The sequence below is a fragment of the Fukomys damarensis genome, unplaced genomic scaffold (genome assembly GCF_012274545.1).
Source record: "Fukomys damarensis isolate Sample0158 unplaced genomic scaffold, DMR_v1.0_HiC HiC_scaffold_27, whole genome shotgun sequence".
In the NCBI taxonomy this organism is placed as follows: domain Eukaryota; kingdom Metazoa; phylum Chordata; class Mammalia; order Rodentia; family Bathyergidae; genus Fukomys; species Fukomys damarensis.
The window spans coordinates 41,086,188-41,106,710 of NW_022900939.1; the positions used below are offsets into that span (position 1 = coordinate 41,086,188).

Genomic DNA, 20,523 nt, shown 5'->3' on the forward strand with positions numbered 1-20,523 from the left:
AAAAAATCCCCCAAAACAAAACAAAAACCCAGCCCACCCTCCCCAGAGCAGCTGTCGGTGAGACTTGGGGTGCTGCGTCCCTCGGCGCCGGGCCTGGCGGTGAAAGGTCGTTTGGCAGCGAGGTGCAGAGACGCAGGCGGGCAGCCCCTCCAGGAGGCCCAGCCAGAGCCGGCTCGAGGCCTGCACCCCCGGCTCTTTCGCTCAAGCACCCCCCATTCTAGTGGCAGAGGAAGGTTTCCCTGAATGCAAAGACCGATTGCATGGAAGTCTCCCGCGGCCCAGCCTGTGTGGGGGAAGGAGCCCGGCCTCCCAGCTGCACGCTGCACCTCCCTTTTTCTGGGCAGCGCCCTCCCCGCCGGCCTGCCTGCCCCTCCGACCGCGCTTCCCTTGCCTGGGGTGGCGAAGGCCCGCTCCTGACCCCGGCGTGTGCTGTTTCAGCAGAGAGGCCCTCCTGGAGAGCGGGGTCCCCCCGGGCCTCCCGGGCCCCCCGGAGTTCCGGGCATCGACGGCATCGACGTGAGTCCGGCCCATCCACCGGCTCCCCTGGAGGGCGGGCCTGGGCGGGGCCGAGGTGGGGCTGGGGCCCAGACTGGGGGTCCCCTGGGGGTCTCGGCTCCTGCTACTCATGGCTGCTCCTGCGTTCTCTTCCTCTGTGCCTCCAGGGCGACCGAGGTCCCAAAGGTCCCCCCGGTCCCCCGGTAAGTGCCCCCGCGTTCCTGTAGATGATCTTTGCAGCCAACGGTGTCTCCAGAGTCTCAGGTGTGTATGGTTTTCTCTCCCTGCCTCGCCCGTCCCCGCTCAGGGTCCTCCAGGTGAACCCGGGAAGCCAGGAGCTCCAGGCAAGCCCGGCACTCCGGGTGCAGACGTGAGTACACGTGTGTGTGTGTGTGTGTGTGTGTGTGTGTGTGTGTGTGTGGTTTGCTGGGAAACAGCACTGAGAGAGAGAAGGGGAGAAGGGGAGAGACGGGGAAGGAAAAGGAGGGGAAATAACTGTGCCCCTGAGCCTGGCTTTGTGCTGCCCGGACTAGCGCAGCAGTCAGCCCCTGCAAAGGGCGAGGAGGAAAAAACAGTGAGGAAGGGGTGGGGCCGGCAGGTGGCTGAGGCGGTGGACTCCTTTCCCCTCTCCGGCAGTCCCTAACACCTGCAGGCGGATGCAGGGCCGAGCCCTCCCCAGTCCCAGGAATAGAGAAAATGAAGTGGAGCAGGTGCTTTGGGCAGGGAAGGCAGGGAGAGGGCGAACGCCCACCAGCGAGCAGAGTTAAAGCTAATTTTCCCTCTGGCTGGCTTTGAGGGAAACGAGCTGGCTGGGGTTACTTGAAGACTGCGAACCAGCGCCCTTGCTCCCAGGCACCCGCTGTGCCTCCATTGCCAGGAAGCCCAGATGCTGAGCTCTGTGGTAAACAACGCGTCCATGCACTCCGCTAGTGCTGAGTGGGGTCCCACCGCAGGCCAGTCTTGACTTTGTGCCTGGAGGACATGGGGAAGTTAGAAGTGGCGCCTCTTCTCAGAGAGCGCATACCCCCATTATACTTCCTGTTCACCACTCTGGCTTCAACTAGAGAGCTAGACTTACATGTTCCGCAGTTTAACGGTGCTTTTGTAGCTTGCTTAAAAAAAATCTTTATCTCACATCATAGCATCATAAAGGCAATCCCTGGTTTTCTTCTATAGTTTCCCCATTTTGACTGAAATTTTGATAAATGAAAGTGCGTTGAACTTTACAGAAGTATGATGTTAAAACAGTTACCAGGTGTGTTTGTTTGTTTGTTTGTTTTTGTTTATCGTTGCAGTCCTCCAGGGGGCAAAACCACACTTCAAAAGTTGAAAGTTGTAAAACAATAAGATTTCTTTACCCTGAAAGGTCCTCAGGGAGAAGTTGAGGAGGGCGTAGGATCAGTCTCCTGGAACAGCGGAAGAAAGCAGCAGAAAAACAGAAAGAAAGGGAGGGAGAGGAAAAGGAGAAAATCTGTGTGTCCCAGAATTTTAGGCATTTCTTAGATCTAAGGGGAAAATCAGCTACACTATTTGCTTTGTTTAGAACTTTTTCCTTAGGCATTCTCCTAATTACTGTTTCCTTTAGCCTTACAGTAACCTGGAAAGGAGGTTAGCATAATTCTATTTCCCACACAGGAACAGAGGGACAAGTGGTTTTTCCAGGGACCCAAAATTATTATTTAGAAGCAAGATAGCAAAAGGATTCATACTTCTTGATTTTGGGGATTCTAGGCCCACCTCATTTAGATACAGATGAGGCTCTTACTGAATAGCTAAGTACAGCAATGAGAGAGATTAGAAAGTGACCGAGTTCTGAGTCACCAGTGAGGAAGGATATGGATCACTTTTAAAATGATTTATAATTGAGGTTAATGATTTTCAGTAAATATTGATGTTTCACATCCTGTAACTTAAACTGGAGCCACATGGATTTCTGGAACTGAAAAGTTTTCTCACCCCATTCTTTGGTTGATTTGACACTTTTTTGTACTCTAAATTGAGAGCAATGAAGTAGTAACTGGAGTTTACTCTCTGCATCTGGCTGTAGGGAACTAATGAGTAGGAGAACTTCCCAAGTCCTTTCTTGGGAGCAATGCTGTGGACCTTAGGTCTCCACCCTCAGTCTGCTGCTCTCTGGCTGACTGCAAAGCTTATTTCTGAATAACGTTGACGTAGTCTAAGTTGCGTGACGTTTGGACAAATCTGAAATGAACACTGGTCAAAGTTTATGTCCTACGTTGGGTGGATTTTTGGCAGGAGAGGTAAAGGAGTCCAAGTGGCGGCGCTGTGGAAGAGAAGAAGGAAACCCCCACTGATGACTGGCATAAAGCCACGAGAAAGTTCAGGACCCTGCTTCAGAGTCGACCCTCACAGACTGTGCGCACGAGCACCCGTATGAAGGCGACTCTCTCTGCCACTGGAGATCGTTTCCTCTGTAATTTCTTTGAAACAGGATTTAGAGAGTTTTATTATTGCAATTGGATTTTGAAAATTGTGTGTGTGTATAGCGTCAATATATACTTCAAATGTCTCTCTTTTTTACAGTTTGATTCTTCTTTTCTCGTGGCATGTGTGGAGAGATCTGTAAATAATATTTTATTCTCTCTTATAGGAGCCATATGAGACAGGTACAGGATAAATTGAAATTAAGTATAGGAATTATGGTTAAACAATGCTACATTTTACAGGCAAGATGCTATATATATATTCTGTGAATGTACACACACATTTTATCCTTGGCAGATGGTTTATGACCAGGATAGAGAGGTCCAGAAACTACTCTGAAAGGTCGGTGTTGGAGCAAAAGAGCATTGAGGAAAGTGAGGAGGCCAAGAAACGGTGCTGTGGGTGATAGCTAGAGCGCTGTTCGTTTGTTCCAGGACCCTTTCTGAAGGAGGCACAGCATTGAGAACGCCCTGCATCGAGCAGCTTGTCCAGGGCTTTACAGCAGCTCAGTGGCAGAGTCAGGGTTTGAGCTCAGATAAAGATGGTGTGGAAGGGCATGTGATGTACTCTCACCGAAAGGGCCAACCTAAACTCATTTTATTCCAAGGCCCCTGACTTCCTCAGCACTTTCTACATCTGGATCAGAGGTTCCCTGTGTGGCCTGGAAGCCCACCATCTTCAACGCTGTCCACGGGGCTGCGGCCCAGGCGGCCCAGGCTGCCCAGGAGAGGAGCTGTGGCCCTGAGTTGACACCACCAACAGTAAAAAATCAACCTTAACCAGGGAAGAGGGAGTGAGGTGGTCCAGCCCCAGGCCCATGGCTCTCCTGTAGGTCCTCTGTCTCCCTGGAAGGGGAAGGCAGGAAGCTTAAGGGGAGGTGGTGGGGGCCCGATTGTCTGTGTTCTAGGGAGACACCCTAGTTGTCCAGGACAAGCAGAAAAAAAGAGGTCAGGGTTTTAACAAGCTGTGCTATTTCCCCCCAAGTGCCAGGCTGCACCTGCCACCTCGCCACCCTTCCCAAGGCAGCGGTCTGAAGGGTTCCATCCTTGTCTGCCTGGTTTGTGAGCTCCATCCAGGCCATCCTCTCTAGTGGTATTTAGCTGCTGTGTGCTGACCACAGATTTGTGAAGCCCTGTAGTAAACGCTGTGGCTTGCAAAATAAAAAAGTTACTCTGTAATTGCCAGAGCAGTGTGCCAGAACCACGAGGGACACACAACCCTTGTCCCCAGAGAGGTCACACTTCCTTCGCAGACTTCCCTATAACCTCGGACACCGGAATTCATTTCAGTTTAACTCAAAGAATTTCCGAGAGGTAGACATAATTTATCCTGTCCGCGGAGGATATTTTCAGTATGAAGTGACTTGGACATGGTCTCCAGGAGCCCCACTGATGTACTGGGTTCTGCTTCGTTACATATGGTGGTTGTTGTGTTTCTGTTAGCTGTTATTCTCCACACTGGTTGAAGAAGGTTGGTTGATTACCTTGTGAAAACTGATGGTGATTGGTCTTAGCAGGTGTATGCACTACAGGGAAATGAGAGGATCATTAGGTAAATATTCCTTGAGGTGTCTGAAGTTTAGGGGCCATCTGTGCTTCTAGAAAATGCTCTGGGGGGTGTGGCTTCTTTGTTGAAGTACAAAAGCAAACATTCTATTACCACTGATGCTCACCAACTAATTACAGTGCTGTAATTAGGTGAGGATAATTGGAATTCAGAGACAATCTGCAAAAATTCTTTTTTGTGTGTTTATATTTTTCTTCTGGTCAATTTTCATTAATCAACATTTTCAAATAGTTTCTCCCCCCGCCCCCTCTCTTTTTGAGAAAGTTTGCTTGCTATGGAGCCAGGCTGACTTTTGACCCATGATCATCCTGCCTCAGCCTCCCATGTGCTGGATTAAGGAGTGTGCCCCCAGCTGATTTTTTTGATTCACACTTCAGAGTAGTTAGGGAAATTGATGTAGAGAAATATAAAAATAGTAGACAATGAGCTTGTTTCTGTATAATTATACGAATGCATTTTATTGATAGTTATGCAGACTATGGAAAACTAAATATGATTTTTTTTTTTTTGAGGATCTTGCTCACCAATTAAGTTGCCCTGTCTGGGCTTGAACTTGCAATCCTCCTGCCTCAGCTGCCTAGAGTTCTGGGATTATAGGTGTGAGCCATCATGCTTGGCTCTGTACATGAACTGGTGACCCATTTAAAAGGACTTTCATATTTTTTAATACTTTCTCCCTCAATCTTACTTGAGTCTTTTTCAAAATGTTAATAATAGACTTTAGAAGACATTCATGTGTGCATAAACACACACATGTATTTACCTTTAGTGAGGTGTAATTTCAAGATTACATTGCAAATTACAACATCTAAAAGTGTCAAAGAGCAAAAATAACAACAGAAAAAACACACATTTTCCCCAAATGTAGAAATTCAGGTTATACAGGTAGTGATATCATGTTTTCATATCTATTTTATATTGAGGATGCTGATAAAAATGAGTATTTGTAGAGATGATAATATTTAGAAGATATATTTAGTAACTGCTTTAATATTGAGCATGATATCTATAAATATATTTTATAATCCTAGGCTAAATGATACTCAGGAAGTAGCATTTGTGAACATGTACTTAATTAGGCCTTTTTTTAACTAAGAAAAATAATATAGACACATTCATGCTGTCTAATGATTTGACTTTAAAAGTTCACGTTCTTCAAGAAGCAATTGCCATTGCTGGAAGACGGCTGAAGGGCTATAAGCAGCTAATAGGCAATAATGGAGTTCTTTTGTGCTTAGTTCCTATTGAGGAAGCATTTTATTGACTTCAAGACGCTGTTGGCCTGTACTTAGAGACACACGGTATTTTTATTTTATAAATGAAATAAAAGAGGTTCACAAACCTGGGTTAGACAACCAGACTTAACTATCAGAGCACTATAATTATTGCATTGTATTTTTTAAAAACAGACAAAAACGGATAGATTATTTAGCCCTGTGATGAAAAATGATACAATAAGCATTAAGTTAGGAATAAAATGTAATTCATCAATGGAAAGTAAAATCTCATGTTACATGTTAAATGTTACCTTTGAGTTAAAATATAGGAAGGTATCATTTACAAACAGTGGCATTATACATATGTAACCGTCTTCAGAAAATTAATAAATAAAATGGAATATTTCACCCAGTGGTTTGCAAAGGGTGTCGTGATAGTTCTAACACCATAATCTTGCTTCGTTAGGGATTAACAGGACCTGATGGATCCCCTGGCTCCGTTGGACCAAGGGGACAAAAAGTAAGTTAGCTACATAGTACTGATTGCCAGTATTAATTAATTACCAAAGTAAATTTTATTGCAGTGTTTCAAATCAACTAACAGGTTAAACTATGTGTCAGCTAACATACGTTTTCAGCCAAAGTTGTATTTGTGTTTTTTTAAAATTTTTGGTACCAGGAATAGAACTTGGGACCTTGCGCTTGCGAGACAGGCGGCAGAACCACTGAGCTAAATCCTTGACCCAAAGTTGTGCTTTAAAAATGCCAGGATGTACTGTTTGGTGATTCCAATATTTATGCAGTTTGCATGTTTACAGATTCATGATTTAAAAAAGCTAAATACAATGAAGCTGTTTTTATTTTTAGGGAGAACCTGGTGTGCCTGGATCGCGTGGATTTCCAGTAAGTAACAGTAAAGTAGCAAAATTGAAAATCTATTTTTAGGTGAAATTCTGCCAGTGTGAAAATTTTTATATAATACACACTACAAATGGTTTGAGGACTTACTTAGTGTGGTAAGTATTCCCACTGTGAGCAGAAACATTTTAGAGGAATTTGAATACATCATATAAAATACTTGTATCTATTTGCAGGCCCATTGTTTCAGTAGACAACTATTGCTTCACTGTTAGAAACCAGTACTTGTATAACAACAGCAGGTCCAGTATTCAGTGTTTAAAGCATTAGTCACACCATTTTCTTCACCAGTAGTTTTATCTCTAAGAAATATAGACAAAGGAGATACTATCACCCGCCTGATTCCCTGGTTAGTCTTTCCCTGCAGTTAGTCCCTCAGATTTGTGTTATTTGTGGGTGTGAGAGGAGCAGGTTCATGGGCCACTTTTCCCTTCTCTCTCTCTCACTCTTGTTATTAATCTGTTTTTTTCCTCCTTTCTTTTGCTTATTTGCACTGTTTGCTTTATTTATGCATCTATATCAAATTTTCCACTATAAGCCAATTGTCAGAAGTGAATAGCATGCTGGTCTTTCATAGTTTTCAGCTCAGATCTGGAAATCTTATACAGATGCCTTTTTTATGGTTGCTGAAATCTGATGAACATGTAGGTTTCTGATACTGAGTAACTTACTGACTAATATTTTCAGGCAGACAGCTATTTCTGTAATTAACCTATGAATTAAAATATTCAAATAGTAATTTTCAAAGAATGCTTTGGAAAGCTCCACTTACTATTAAGGCATGCTGCCCATGTGAAGTTCTGTCTTGTTTTGGCTGCTTAAATAATGAGAAATAATATCATTATCAGAGGATGTGCATTGATTCCATGAGGTGATTTACATATGGATATTTCAGAAAAGTAAATCTAGATTGATATGTTAGAATATATACATATCACAGACAGTGGTGAACAAAAGCTACTCAAGCCAACTAAGGAGAGAAAAGAATAATGAGAAATTCTAAGGGGGAAAAGTTGAAATTAGAAAGCAAAAAGAGCTGGGATGTGGTGCACACACCTGTAATCCCAGTACTTGGGAGGCTGAGGCAGGAGGATCACTGTGAATTTCAGACCAGCCTGGGCTACATAATGAGTTCCAGCTCAGTCCCAACTGCATAGTGAGACCCTGTATCCAAAAAAAAGAAAAAAAAAAGCTAAAAAAAAGAACAGAGATTCTAGGTTGTTAATGTTCAGTTTTAAGTTTGACAAGCATATTATTAGTTTGTATATACCAGGCTCTATGCTAGGAATAGGATAGGAAGACAGAAGTGGTTTCAGTACTTTATATGTGTAGTCTGGGGTTGATAAAGAGATACAAAGTGTACAAAAGAGGGAGACAGAATGATTAGGTTTAAAGTCAAATTTAGCATTTTGAATTAGGATCCCACTGTAGGTTACTTCAGGAGGGACACACAGTTTGTTTTGAATATCCACTAGATTTAGTACCTGTTGAAGGGCGAGGTGTTTCTGACCCCCTGACCCCCTGACCCCCTGCCTCTTGTGCTGAATGCCTGTCTGGCAACTTCTAAACATCACTTATTGTAAACTGCAAAACTAGATTGTCTTCAGTGTAGATTTTTAAGATAATACTACAAATGAATAAAATCTGTGGACTCTGGTTGTCATGTACACTTTTGTGAGTAATGATAAGTTCTCTCGAGGGCAAGCATAGATGGTGTCTTTGATTTTCTTTTAAGAAAGTTTAGAGAAATCTGAGCAGTTAGCACACACATCACAGGGACATCTGCAGGGATGACACAGGCAAATCGCATTTGCTTTTTTGTTAGCCAGCACTTTCTTTCTTTTTTTTTTTAAATTGAGTTTATTGGTACATTTTAGGTATACAGTACAGTTACATTCATCTTTGGGATCTTCTACCTTTACAGAATCACATTTGCTTTTTTTTTAGCCAGCACTTTCTTTTTTTTTTTTTAAATTGAATTTACTGATACATTTTAGGTATACAGTACAGTTACATTCATCTTTGGGATCTTCTACCTCTACATGACAGGTCTTGGTTCTCATTTTTTACCCTTGTCCCTGCCCTCCCTTCAACCCCCTCTCTTCCCTATTTACAAATATTTTATTTCCATTTTTTCATTTTCTCATGTTTTTTTTTCTTTTCTCTTATTACCTTTCCCCTACACCTTTAGCCCTTTTCTTCCTATTTCACATTGTCAATTATATTATTAGGATCTCATGTACCATTATAGTTTTTCACACCAGAGAAACTATTCGGTATTTATATATGTGTGACTTATTTATTTCACTTAGGAGTATATCCTCAATATGTATCCATTTTCCTATGAATTACTCTAATTTCTCATTCTTTATGGCTGAGTAGTATTCCATTTTATAGAAAAACCACATCTTTATCCAGTTTCCAACTGATGGGCAAATGGGCTGTTACCAAGTTTTAGCTATTACAAACTGTGGTGCTATAAACATAGGTGCACATATATCACTGTGATAGGATTTTTAAAATTCTTTTGGGAAGATACTCAGCAGAGGGATGGCTGGGTCAAATGGAACCTTGAGTCCCAGCTCTTTAAGGTATCCCCATATTGATTTCCATAGTGGTTGAACCACTCTGCACTCCCACCAACAACCACGCCAACATTTGTTATTGTGTGATTTCTTGATAGCAGCCATTCTTTGTGGGGTGAGGTGGAATCTCAGTGTTGTTTTCATCTGCATCTCTCGAATGACCAGTGATGTGGAACATTTTCTCATATATTTACTTGCTGCTTTTACTTCTTTGTCTGAGAAATGTCTGTTCATTTCAGATGACCATTTTTGAATCGGGTCTTTTTATTTGGGGGACTGATTTTTTGAGTTCTTTATATATTCTAGATTATAGTCCTTTGTCTGAGGAACCGCTAGTAATAACTTTTTCCTACCTTGTAGGTTGTCTCTTAGTTCTGTTGGTGGTTTCTTTTGCAGTGCAGAAGCTTTTTAATAAGATGAGATCCCAGTTGTTGATTATTTCTGCTAGTTCCCATGCTACTGAGGATTTGGTCATAAAGTCTTTTCCTGTGCCAATGTCTTCAAGAGTTCTGCCTAACTTCCAGAAAATTTAGTGACTTTTTATATATTTAGATCTTTAGTCCACTAGGATTTTAGTTTTGTGCATGGTGAAAGATAAGGGTCTAGTTTTAATCTTTTAGCCAGCACTTTCTTTAGACTGAGCATCGTATATTTCTTTTAGTGTTAGAGGTTATGGTTTCTTTTTGTACTGAGTTATGTCTGTGTCTGTATTTATATGAAGGATAAACCACATGCCATAACATTTTATTTTAACCTTTTAGGGCCGTGGTATTCCCGGGCCCCCTGTAAGTATCATTTTGTTATTTGTTTTTACATAATCTATAAAAACGGCCTATTTCTCAAATCCTAACCCTACTCTTAAAACCATGCTTTAATTAGTGGGGTTAATAGTCTGTATATATTCTTAGGTATCTACTACTAATGATAACATCTCTAGTCTGCTGAACAAAATATTTATTGATTTATGAGATTTCTGTTCCATTTTATGTAAAGTTTGGTCAAATGAATTACCAGCTTAGCGGAAACTAAAGCTAACCAAATATATAATTCTAAGTCTGTTACTTAACCTCTTTAGGTTTAGTGATGGCATTCATGATAGATGGTCAGAGTATCCATAAATCACGTTGTCACTGTGATTTGTTGTCTTCAGGGTCCTCCGGGGACAGCGGGACTCCCTGGAGAGCTTGGCCGTGTGGGACCTAGTGTGAGTACCACAGTACAGTTTGATAGACACTTGCTGGCTTAGTAAAAGGTGTTACTAGTGAAGGCAAGTTAACGTAAGTTTGTGCTTCCTCCTGCAAACCAAAAATGGCATATGAATTTTAGTCCAGTTCATACTATTGATGGGGATCAGGACTAATACACCTCATTTTTGCTGAGTGACTTTAATTTTTTACTTAAAATTTTGAGCTAAACTTTTCTTCCCAATATTGAGATTGAGTATCAAGTAAAAAGTGTCACCCCAGTTTTATAGATTCTGTGCTAGGACTGAGAGTCTAGTGGTTTGTGTATTAAACTTTCCATATGAAATTAAAAAACAGTCTATACATATATATAGCGGTTTTATATACACACATACACAAATGGACTGCTAATTTATAATCAGAATTTAACTTTAAATATTAAGGAGGTGAACTTCATAGAGCAAACTGCTGGTAAAATTGCTTCATGTGTATATTCAGTGAACATTTCATGAATAAAGTTTTGATTTTATGAGAAGGTAGGTAACTGTCAACTTGCAGAAGGGAGAAGACATGTGTTACACTCATCTTGAGCGTCTCTGTGTGTGCTGTTTTCAAATTTATGTGAAATTTGAACAAATGGATGGATACGCAATGATTGTATATTTAAACTAATTGTAAGATGCTCCTGACCTTAGAACATGAAGAAGGAAAACATGCCAAGTGTGTTTTGAGTAATTGAAGTCTATTTTTGTCAGGATGGCTTATTTGCATTTAGCCACGTTTGCTTTTCTGTGTAAGAGTGTAGTGACAGACCAGGGGATGCACCTGGTGCCAGGAGCCGTGAGGGGGCTGGGGAAAAGCTGTCTTTGGCTCTGACTAGCTGAGTGGTGCTAGCACTACTGGCTTTTCAGGCTCCTCTGTGAGTCAACGAGAAAATACACCGGGTGCCAATTTGTTTTCAGAGTAGATGGAATGACCATCTGTCCGGAAGAATTGGCTTTACTCTCCCCTCGTGTCTCCTTCTGCTTTGTTTTATATCTTGGTGAAATCAGAACTCCTTTACTTTTCTGGTCTTGTGGGGAAATTGGGCTTTAGTGGTAGGTCTATGCGTGGCTGGCTCTGCAGGGGTTTCAAGGACTATGGTTTTCTCCTGTCTCCCCAGCTTTTGGCTTTCGGTACTATTAGGCTGTTACTTGTGTAACTACATGTCACAATTTTCAATGACTTAGGGTGACCCTGGGCGGAGAGGACCACCTGGACCTCCTGGCCCCCCTGGACCCAGTGTAAGTTTTTTATGGTTTCAATTTCTCCTCTGGTCTTAAGAGTAGGCGCTGAAGAAACGTAACCCAAACCTGAAGGGCCTGTGGGTTGAGTCATCGTTTTAACATCTCCAAAGTGACTACTGATTTTCTCATCCATTCAGAGTGCTGCTCTTTTTAAAGAAAAGCAATTGAAAAGGTGGTTTTTGCAAAGCAAGTCTTACTCGTTACATTTGAAGTCTTTGACACTTGTGATTTCTCAAATGCTCAAAACTTTGACATTTAAAAGAAACATTTTCAAATGAACTGGTTTCCACAGTAACAAACTGGAAAAGTAGGAGTTTAAGAAAGATAAATTCCACATGTCACAGTTCTGTATTTTTCTGTTGTACCTCACATTTCCTCTCCTTTTAGTCACCCCAGAAAAGATTGAGGTTTAGAGGTTTCCAAAAGGAGTAGGCGTGTGAGTTAGGTTTTTGGAATAGTAGCATATTGTGTGCTGGTATTCATTTCTTACATTTTAGGAAAGGAATATACTTACTATATTTTCACCCGGTGAACATCCCTTTACTAGTAGGTTTGATTATTAGTTAACATTATTATTTAGTTATATTCTTAACTGTAAATTTTTTTTTTCACTTTAGGGAACAATTGGCTTTCATGATGGAGATCCACTGGTGAGATGTTTTTCTTTTGTTTTTCAGCTTTAATTGAATTTATTGGTACATTTTAGTGATACAGTACAGTTACATTCCTTGTTGGGATCTTGTATCTTTACATGACAAGTCTTGGTTCTCATTTTTTCCCTTTGTCCCTGCCCTCCCTTCACCCCCTCCTCCCCTCCCCATCTACAACCACTTTATTTCCATCTTTTCATTATCTCACGTTTTTTTCTTTTTCCTTTTTACCCTTCCCCTACCCATCCCACCTTCCCTACACCTTTAGCTCCTTTCTTCCCATTTCTCAATGTCAGTAATCTTATTAGGATCTTCTGTATTATTGCAGATTATTCACACCAGAGAAACTATGCGGTATTTACACATGTGTGCCTTATTTATTTCACTCAGGAATATATCTTCAATATGTATCCATTTTCCTATGAATGAATCTATTTTCTCTTTCTTTATGGATGAGTAATATTCCATTTTACAGAAAAACCATATCTTCTTTATCCAGTTTCCAACGGATGGGCAAATAGGCCGTTTCCAAGATTTAGCTATTACAAACTGTGCCGCTATAAACATGGGTGCGCATACTTCTCTGTGATATGATTCTTTTCGTTCTTTTGGAAAGATACCCAGTGATGAGATGTTTTTCTTAAAAAAAAAAGCTTTAATTTAAAGAGCAGGTAGTCTTCCTGTGAATTAGTTGTCTTTAAACGGATCTGCCTGGACTTTCAGCGGGCCAGGAACGGGTGGGACCAGGGGGCCGTGGCTTGTGCATAACTCAGACAACAGTCTTTCACTGCAGCAATACCTTTGTTTTTCTTTGATCTTTTTACTCTGTGCAGAAGGCATGCTGTTTAACTGGAGTATTCTGATCTTAGGAGATCTTTTATGGGTTGATTAGTAGCACAGTGATGGTACTGAACTACACTAAATGCAGTTTGGGGCCATGTGGTGAATGGGTATGAACTTCAGGAAAAGGCTTTCTGGTAGAGGGTCACAGTACAATCTGCTATCTGTTGATATTGTGGTTAATACATTAGGAAAATATGGCAAAAATTTACCACTTATTACATCTGAACAGTGAATACATGAGAGGGTATGTGCTGTATTTTCTATATTTTTCTGGAAGCCAGATATCTTTATTTGAATTTAAAAATGAAATAAAGGCAAGGGATATTCAGCATTACTTAATGACTGCAATTTCATTAGGGTTCTAAAGCTGAAATCTTCAAAAAAAAAAATTCTGCCTTATCACAAAGCGGAGCCTCTAGTTACTAACGTTCTCTCTCTCTCCTGGCAGTGTCCTAATTCCTGCCCACCAGGTCACTCTGGATACCCAGGCCTACCAGGCATGAGGGTAAGAGGATAATTTCATTTTGTTTTCGAGAGTATTAGCCACAGAAGGAATGGAAAAGGAGCCTTCCCTTAAGTACTGACCTTTGTAGTGCAGGAACCCGCTTGGACAGTTCAGTCAAGTGCCTGCTCGCTTACTCGGTGGCATAGTCGGGTGTGGCTTCCGCGTGGCAGTTCCATCGGGGGCCTCGGACAGGCGCTCCTACCGAGATGCAGGTGCTTGTTACTGACGCCTCTGTAGGAGTTCTCAGAATCTCACAGGCTGGTGGTGTCCGCTGGGTTTAGAGCCACTGGACCACAGAGCAAGGGGCAGCGGCTGCCTGCCGGGAAGGAAGACAGTGGTGGGATTTGGGGAGGGGCTGTGCACATAATGACTTCGAGCATTTTTTGCTCTTTAAAGAATTTGGAAAATTGCAAAGCAACAGGGGAAGAGATTTTCCTGAAGGTGTTTCTCACAATGCCACTAGGATTGCTTTGAGATATTCCCTCCCAAAACAAGAAACAAAATGTCCAGTGCTGGGGATCAATGGCTTTTGCTGTCTGTTCTCTGAGGCTGAAAGGGTTCTGAGAAATTCCAACCCCTGGGCCCCAAGCCACAGGCTTTCCCCAGAGCTTTCTCTATGAGTAGTTTTAGCAGGTGCTCTCCACGGTGGAAGGTTTGGGTCTCAATTGGTGTCTTATTCCTTAAAGTGATTTCATTGGGGTGAAAGCTTTGGCAGACTCAGTTATGACTGTTTCTCTCACAGCCTGGCTCACGCCTCTCCCTACTGAGCACGTCTGGAGTGGCCCGACAGGGAGTGACAGGACCCCCTGTCCACCCCACAAACTTCGCTGCCCCGAGAGCTTTCTTGCCTCTTGACGTGCCAGGCAGAAGGGTGGCATCTGGAGACACTCAAGTCTCAGGCCAGCTCTCCTTCTAGGACCAGATGGTGACAGAGGAGGAGGGAGGGGTTCAGAGCAGCCTTCAGAGAGCAGGGCATACCCAGGTGAGCTGGCTTAGAGCTGTTGCTTGGGAAGACTTAGCGCTCGTAGCCCAGCTTCAGAAGGAATTTGGGGCAGTAGAGGCAGTGTCAGTGACTCGTGTAATCGAGCCACTGTTGTTGTAGGACCACGCTTCCCTGTTAAAGGAAGCTGATGTTCCTCAAGGGTAACAGTCATGTGGTCCATGTAATGCTGTTTATGTCATTTACGACAGGGGTTGGTTTCCTTTGCGATACAACCTTTTTCTTAGGTGCTCATGGGTATAGATTTAGGAAAGTGGTGTCATTTTCTTAGCCTTCTGATCATTTTCAGTGTCAGACTCAATGCAATTTTTATTTATTTCTATGTCTGTTTACGTTTGTTAGGGTCATAAAGGGGCTAAAGGAGAAATTGGCGAGCCAGGAAGACAAGGACACAAGGTAAGGAAAATGAGTAGTGGGAAAGTTGTGGTTAGGAAGTAGTGATCACTTTCACTGCAAGCAATTACAGGGAATAATAAAGCATCATATTTTATATCTTAGCCTTCTCTTTCAGACAATGATTGATGTGCTCTCAGTAGATGTGTTAATATTCTGACAACATAATATTCTGAAGTTGTTCAGTTATTTAAAAAAATAAAGAAGGTACCCAATATTTCGTTTTTTTCTATGAGGCTATTTTTTCTTTCCTCCCTTTAAAAATCAGTCACATTCATCTTTTCTCCTTGTTGTTTGTGATAGTCAAGCATTCAACTAGTTGTTCCACCCCATAAAATAAAATTTTGTGACACTTGTAAAATTTTAGGACATGCATTCCTGAGACTAGCAAACAGAGAAATGGGTAATTGGCTTTTAACCTCATCTCTGTTATGAAGTAATTTCTCTCTCTCTTCTTTTTTTCACTTTATTTCAATATAGCTTAGATTTTGAGAAGGCTGGAAGTCAGTGATAATGTGTACTTTTGCCTAGATAGAAATGTGGAATTTATGGTACAACTGGTATAGCCTGAAGACAAACCGAGGCTGAAATTTAGAGAGAGTGGCCTATTTGCCATTTTTTCCAACTACTAGGGTAAACCATCTCTAAGTGTCTAAGAACTTTATTTCCTGCATAGTAGAGCTTTTGTCTTAGTAAATTGTACAAATTCAAAGTTTTTTTTTTTTTTGGTACTGTTATTTGAACCTGGGACTTTGCAATGAACTACATTGTTTTTTTATTTTGAGACAGAGTCTCACTAAGTCACTGGATTGTCCAGGCTGGGTTTGATCTTGCAATCCTCTTGCCTCCACCTCCCAGAGTGTGATTACGTGTGTACTATCATGCCTGGCTAAGTCAAACCGTTTTTATTAATGCAGGTCCTATGAACTTTATAGATAGTGTCATTCTATACCTTAACTGGTAACAGTAAAAGATTAGTCTTTTTCTGTGGAAGTAAAGAGCTACACAGGCCATTTATTCATGTCTTCAAGTACTGATGTCCTTGAACTCCTGACCTGAAATCAGTCTGCTGATTAATATCCCATAGGTCAATTTTCTGTACCCTATTATAGTTTGAACATTTGTGGTAAAAGATTTTTTGTTACTTAGGCTGTGAATAGTTAAGGCATTGCATTTATCTGGAATGTAATCAGTGAGTTCCTGATGTAAAATTTGAGTAAAATAAAAAAGGACTGTGTACTTTGGAGATTTCTCTGCATGTTTGTTCTTCCATTGAATCTTAATTTTGAAAAAAAGCAGCCAAATGTTCTGGTGCATGTTTCTAATTCCAGAACTGTGGGAGGCTGAGACAGGAGGATTCTAACTCTGAGGCAGCCTGAGAAACTTATTGAGACTTTGTCTAAAAGTAAAATGTTTGAAAAGGGCTGGAGATGTAGTTCAGTGTGAAGGCTGTGGGTTCCATTCCCAGTACCAACCAAACCAAACCGATCCAAACCAACCAACGAAACAAAACAGTATAAAAAATAATACAAAAATAAAAAATTCAACCAGTGTTTATTAAGTACCTAGGATATGCCAGGTTTTATTCTAAGTGCTAGGGCACAAAGGTGAAAAAATGTCCAATTACAGCATAAGTTAAATATGACATCCATATAATAGAATATTAGCTAGCCATAAAAACCAGGCATGCAAGAGTATTGAATTACACATCAAATAATGTCCATTAGGTAATATGTGTAGTAAAGCAGAGAGAATAAACTTGCATTTTCAGTGCTCTATGTCTCTTCCTCTTCCTCTTCCTTTGGGCACTGGATGCAGCTGTCAGTCAAGGGCTCTCTGTTCTCCAAGCCATTATTTTTGGTACCCGTTCAAGTTAGTTGCTATTTAGACCTTCAAATTTAGTTTGGTCTTCAGTGGGAAACTTGCCACTTTTTTTTTTTGGCTGGGATTTTCTTTAAATGTGGTTGAAAATTCCATTAGTTTATTTCACATTTTTGTGTCACCCAAAACTTTAAGTGGCCTTTGGAAACTGATGTAAAAAGATAGGGTGATGGTTGCTCATTGAAGAATGAACCCTAAAAGGCTAATATGTGGAGTGAACCACACATGAAAGTAGGGTTGTGTAGAAGAGTGGGGAGGTCTGAAGTTTGCTTTAGGATGCAAAAATTTGCTTTGAATATAGTTTGCAAGTTAGTTAACGGAGATTTTTCAGGTTGTCTATGAATACTAGAATGACTGGGAAATTTCAATAACTAAGATATGGTATTGGCGATGTCATACAGCTGATCACAATTCACTCAAAAATCTTTCAGTAAAATAATAAATTGCTGCTCAATTTGTCATTTTTAAACGTGGTTATCCATTAGGTGGTGCTTTCCATCTGTATGTGAAGTTTAAGTCAGATAGAGCCCGCTAAGTTTCATGAAGAATCTATGGAAAATACACCCCATCCTGCTTGGGAAAAATTGTGAGGATGTACCAGTTGTTGTTTTTGCAGCTAATTGTATAGTTTTATAGAAACCAAGTAACAATCAGTGATGTATATGTGGTGATTATCCATGAACCAGCTAACTCAATGGCCTTTTAATTGAAACTTCTCACTGTCAATGATAAGTCCTAATGGAATAGAATCACAATATAATTATGAGATTAAAACCAACATGTATCACGCTTGTAACTCATTTAAAAATCAAGTACAAATGATTTAGGCATAACCTAGTTCTTTGCATCATATGCTTAAATGTTTTACCTTAACACTGCTATTAAATTCTCTGGACTTGTTTTGTGTGTGTGCATCTGTGTGTGTATGTGTGTGTGTGTGTGTGTGTGTGTGTGTGTGAATTCTCTAAATTTGTTGTAATCTATAGAGCAAGAAAATGAGTTGAAATATGCAATCAAAATAGATTTCAGTATATTATTATGTACATCATTAACATTATAAATGAGGACTTTTACTCATGACTTCATAAATTGTCTATTACCAAAGAAAATGTGAGATAGCATATCTATGATAAAAACATAAAGTATTTACCAGAGGGAAAGTAACTTTTCTGTCTGTAAAAAAATCTTTCTGTTAAGAGATAGGAGTCAGACTTCCTTTTGGAATACCCGATCATTGCAAAGTATATCAGATGTAATAATACAGCAAAAAGTCAATGTAACAGAAAGATGATGGAAGAAGATTCCATTGGCAATAACCACAAAGTAGTCAAAATACTGGAGAATAAACTTAAGAAATATTTAGGCTTAATATGAACAAAAGAAGAAAACTTTATCCATGAAAATAAAAGGCAAAGATTTGACTAATGGAGATACAGTGGCTTCTAGGATAGAAAGACTTCATGGCGTCTGAATACAAATGAGTCATACTTTTGTGGTGATCTGCATAATGATTCTAAGGTTCACCTGGAAGAGTAAACATTTAGATGAATCTGAAAATAGGAGTAATAATAAATGAAAAATAAAGGTAAGGGAATTCTACCTGCCTGAGATGAAAATTTATTACTATACAATTTCAAAATTAAAATGCTATGGCATTGGCAGCATCTTTCAGTAGTGGATCATGAAAGGATAGTAGGGAGCTAGGGCTGCACGTGTTTTACACCTTAGTGTATGTGAAAGATAATTTTCTTATTTGGGTGAGGAGTATCAGTCATTCAATAAGTGATACTGGGCTAACTGGCCAATTCTCTGGGGGAAAAAAAGATACATTTTTATCTTATAACTTACAGAAAAATAAATAAATTACTGATAAGGATTTTAGTGTAAGAAATTAAAGTATAAGCCGGGCATGGTGGCACACGCTTGTAATCCCAGCACTCGGGAGGCTGAGGCAGGAGGATCACTGTGAGTTCAAGACCAGCCTGGGCTACACAGTGACTTCCAGGTCAGTCTCACTATGTGAGACCCTGTCTCAAAAAATACCCTCCCCCCCAAAAAATCCCCCCCCAAAAAAAGAAAAAGAAAAGAAATTAAAGTGTGGAATTACTCAAAGAAAAATATAGCTGAATATTTATATATTTCTGTGGTAAAGGCGGTTCTACAAGTAACATCAAAGCTATAGTCCTTGAAAGAAAAGACAAATTTAACTACATTAAAAATTGCATATGGTAAAATATTATAGCAAGAAAAGGTACAATATAAATCATACTTAAGAAATAACAAAGTTTACATAGTTCAATCATATTTTTCTTAACACTGTTCCACCCTGCACACATTTGGAACACAAGCGTGCAACGTTTTCTTCTGTCTCTCCTCCTTTTTGCTTTCTTTCGTTCCAGAAATCTTTGAAATGACAGCATCTAAAATGTCAGCGGTATTTATGGTTGAATGGGGATTTGGGAGACTTTATTTTTATGTCCTGAATGGTTCTTTCTAAGTACTTTCGAAGTGTTAGGAGCTGCCAGGCGAACTCAGAATGGACCGAGCCAGCCCGGGTGCCCTTCCGTGCTCCTTTGCTGCTCTAAACATTGCCCGTGCTGTGTTCTTTGTCAGGGTGAAGAAGGTGACCAAGGAGAACCAGGAGAAGTTGGCGCCCAAGGACCTCCAGTAAAGTATTCTTACAAAATATCTTACTAGGATATGCAAACGCTTTAAAAAATGATTCTTGAAGCACTTTCCATTTGGTGTGTAGATTAATAACATTGTCTAAACATGGCCTTTTCTGTTTTCCCATCAAGCCAGCATCGGGAGAGAACTGCTTTTTGGAAACACTTATTTTAACTAAAATTGTATACATAATTGCATGTATTCATTTAATAGACTCTGGGCCCAACCTTTCTGAAAACAAATACTGAGCACAGGATAATGAAGTCTCTTTTATGTTTTGTAGTACTGTCACGTGATATCACGAGAAAATTTTGTACACCCAGAGTAGGCAGTGAGGTGTAAAATCCACTGCTTAATGCAGCTTGCTCCAGCACATATTTACTATAATTAGAACACTCTTATGTGTCAGAATCATGTCATTTAATAAAATGTTAGGAAGGCTCCTGCAGCGATAACTGAGGTACTTGGGCATTAGCATACTTCAATTTAAAATGCTTGCAAAATCAGAAGTTATTTTTGGACTGCAGTAACGTGCCGTTGTTATGCTGTTTCCTTGTCAAAGTGAGTCATAGTGAAGATGGAAATTCTAAATGTAGAAAAGTCATCGAACACTGCAGCCAGCCTGGGTAGAGCCCATGTATCAGACAGACTCAGGTGTCAGGGAAGAGTGAGGGAGTAAAGCACCTCTTATCTGTCATGTGCGGGTGCACAGGACCAGCCTTTTAAAAGGGCCCTGGGAGCTGGCACATCAGTGCTTCCCCAAAATGTAAGGGAAACCAAACTAAAGGAAATGAGGCAGAGAATAGGGAAGGAACGGGCTCTGCTTCTAGGCCACATGAGAATCTTAAAGGGCTCTGCGGGGGAATCCGGCATTTGTTCTGGAAGCCG

At 40.7% G+C, this 20,523-nt stretch overlaps 1 protein-coding gene across 1 annotated transcript in view; it reads left to right on the plus strand.

Annotated features, from left to right (window-relative positions):
* Col9a1 (collagen type IX alpha 1 chain) overlaps positions 1 to 20,523 on the plus strand; it is a 107,847-nt gene that overhangs the window by 26,115 nt on the left and 61,209 nt on the right. The window contains exons 7-18 of the mRNA XM_033756841.1: positions 446 to 516; positions 663 to 698; positions 803 to 865; positions 6,190 to 6,243; positions 6,591 to 6,626; positions 9,988 to 10,011; positions 10,377 to 10,430; positions 11,640 to 11,693; positions 12,314 to 12,346; positions 13,638 to 13,694; positions 15,037 to 15,090; positions 19,582 to 19,635. Coding sequence (XP_033612732.1) covers positions 446 to 516; positions 663 to 698; positions 803 to 865; positions 6,190 to 6,243; positions 6,591 to 6,626; positions 9,988 to 10,011; positions 10,377 to 10,430; positions 11,640 to 11,693; positions 12,314 to 12,346; positions 13,638 to 13,694; positions 15,037 to 15,090; positions 19,582 to 19,635 — 590 coding nt within the window. The remainder of the gene's footprint in view (positions 1 to 445; positions 517 to 662; positions 699 to 802; positions 866 to 6,189; positions 6,244 to 6,590; positions 6,627 to 9,987; positions 10,012 to 10,376; positions 10,431 to 11,639; positions 11,694 to 12,313; positions 12,347 to 13,637; positions 13,695 to 15,036; positions 15,091 to 19,581; positions 19,636 to 20,523) is intronic.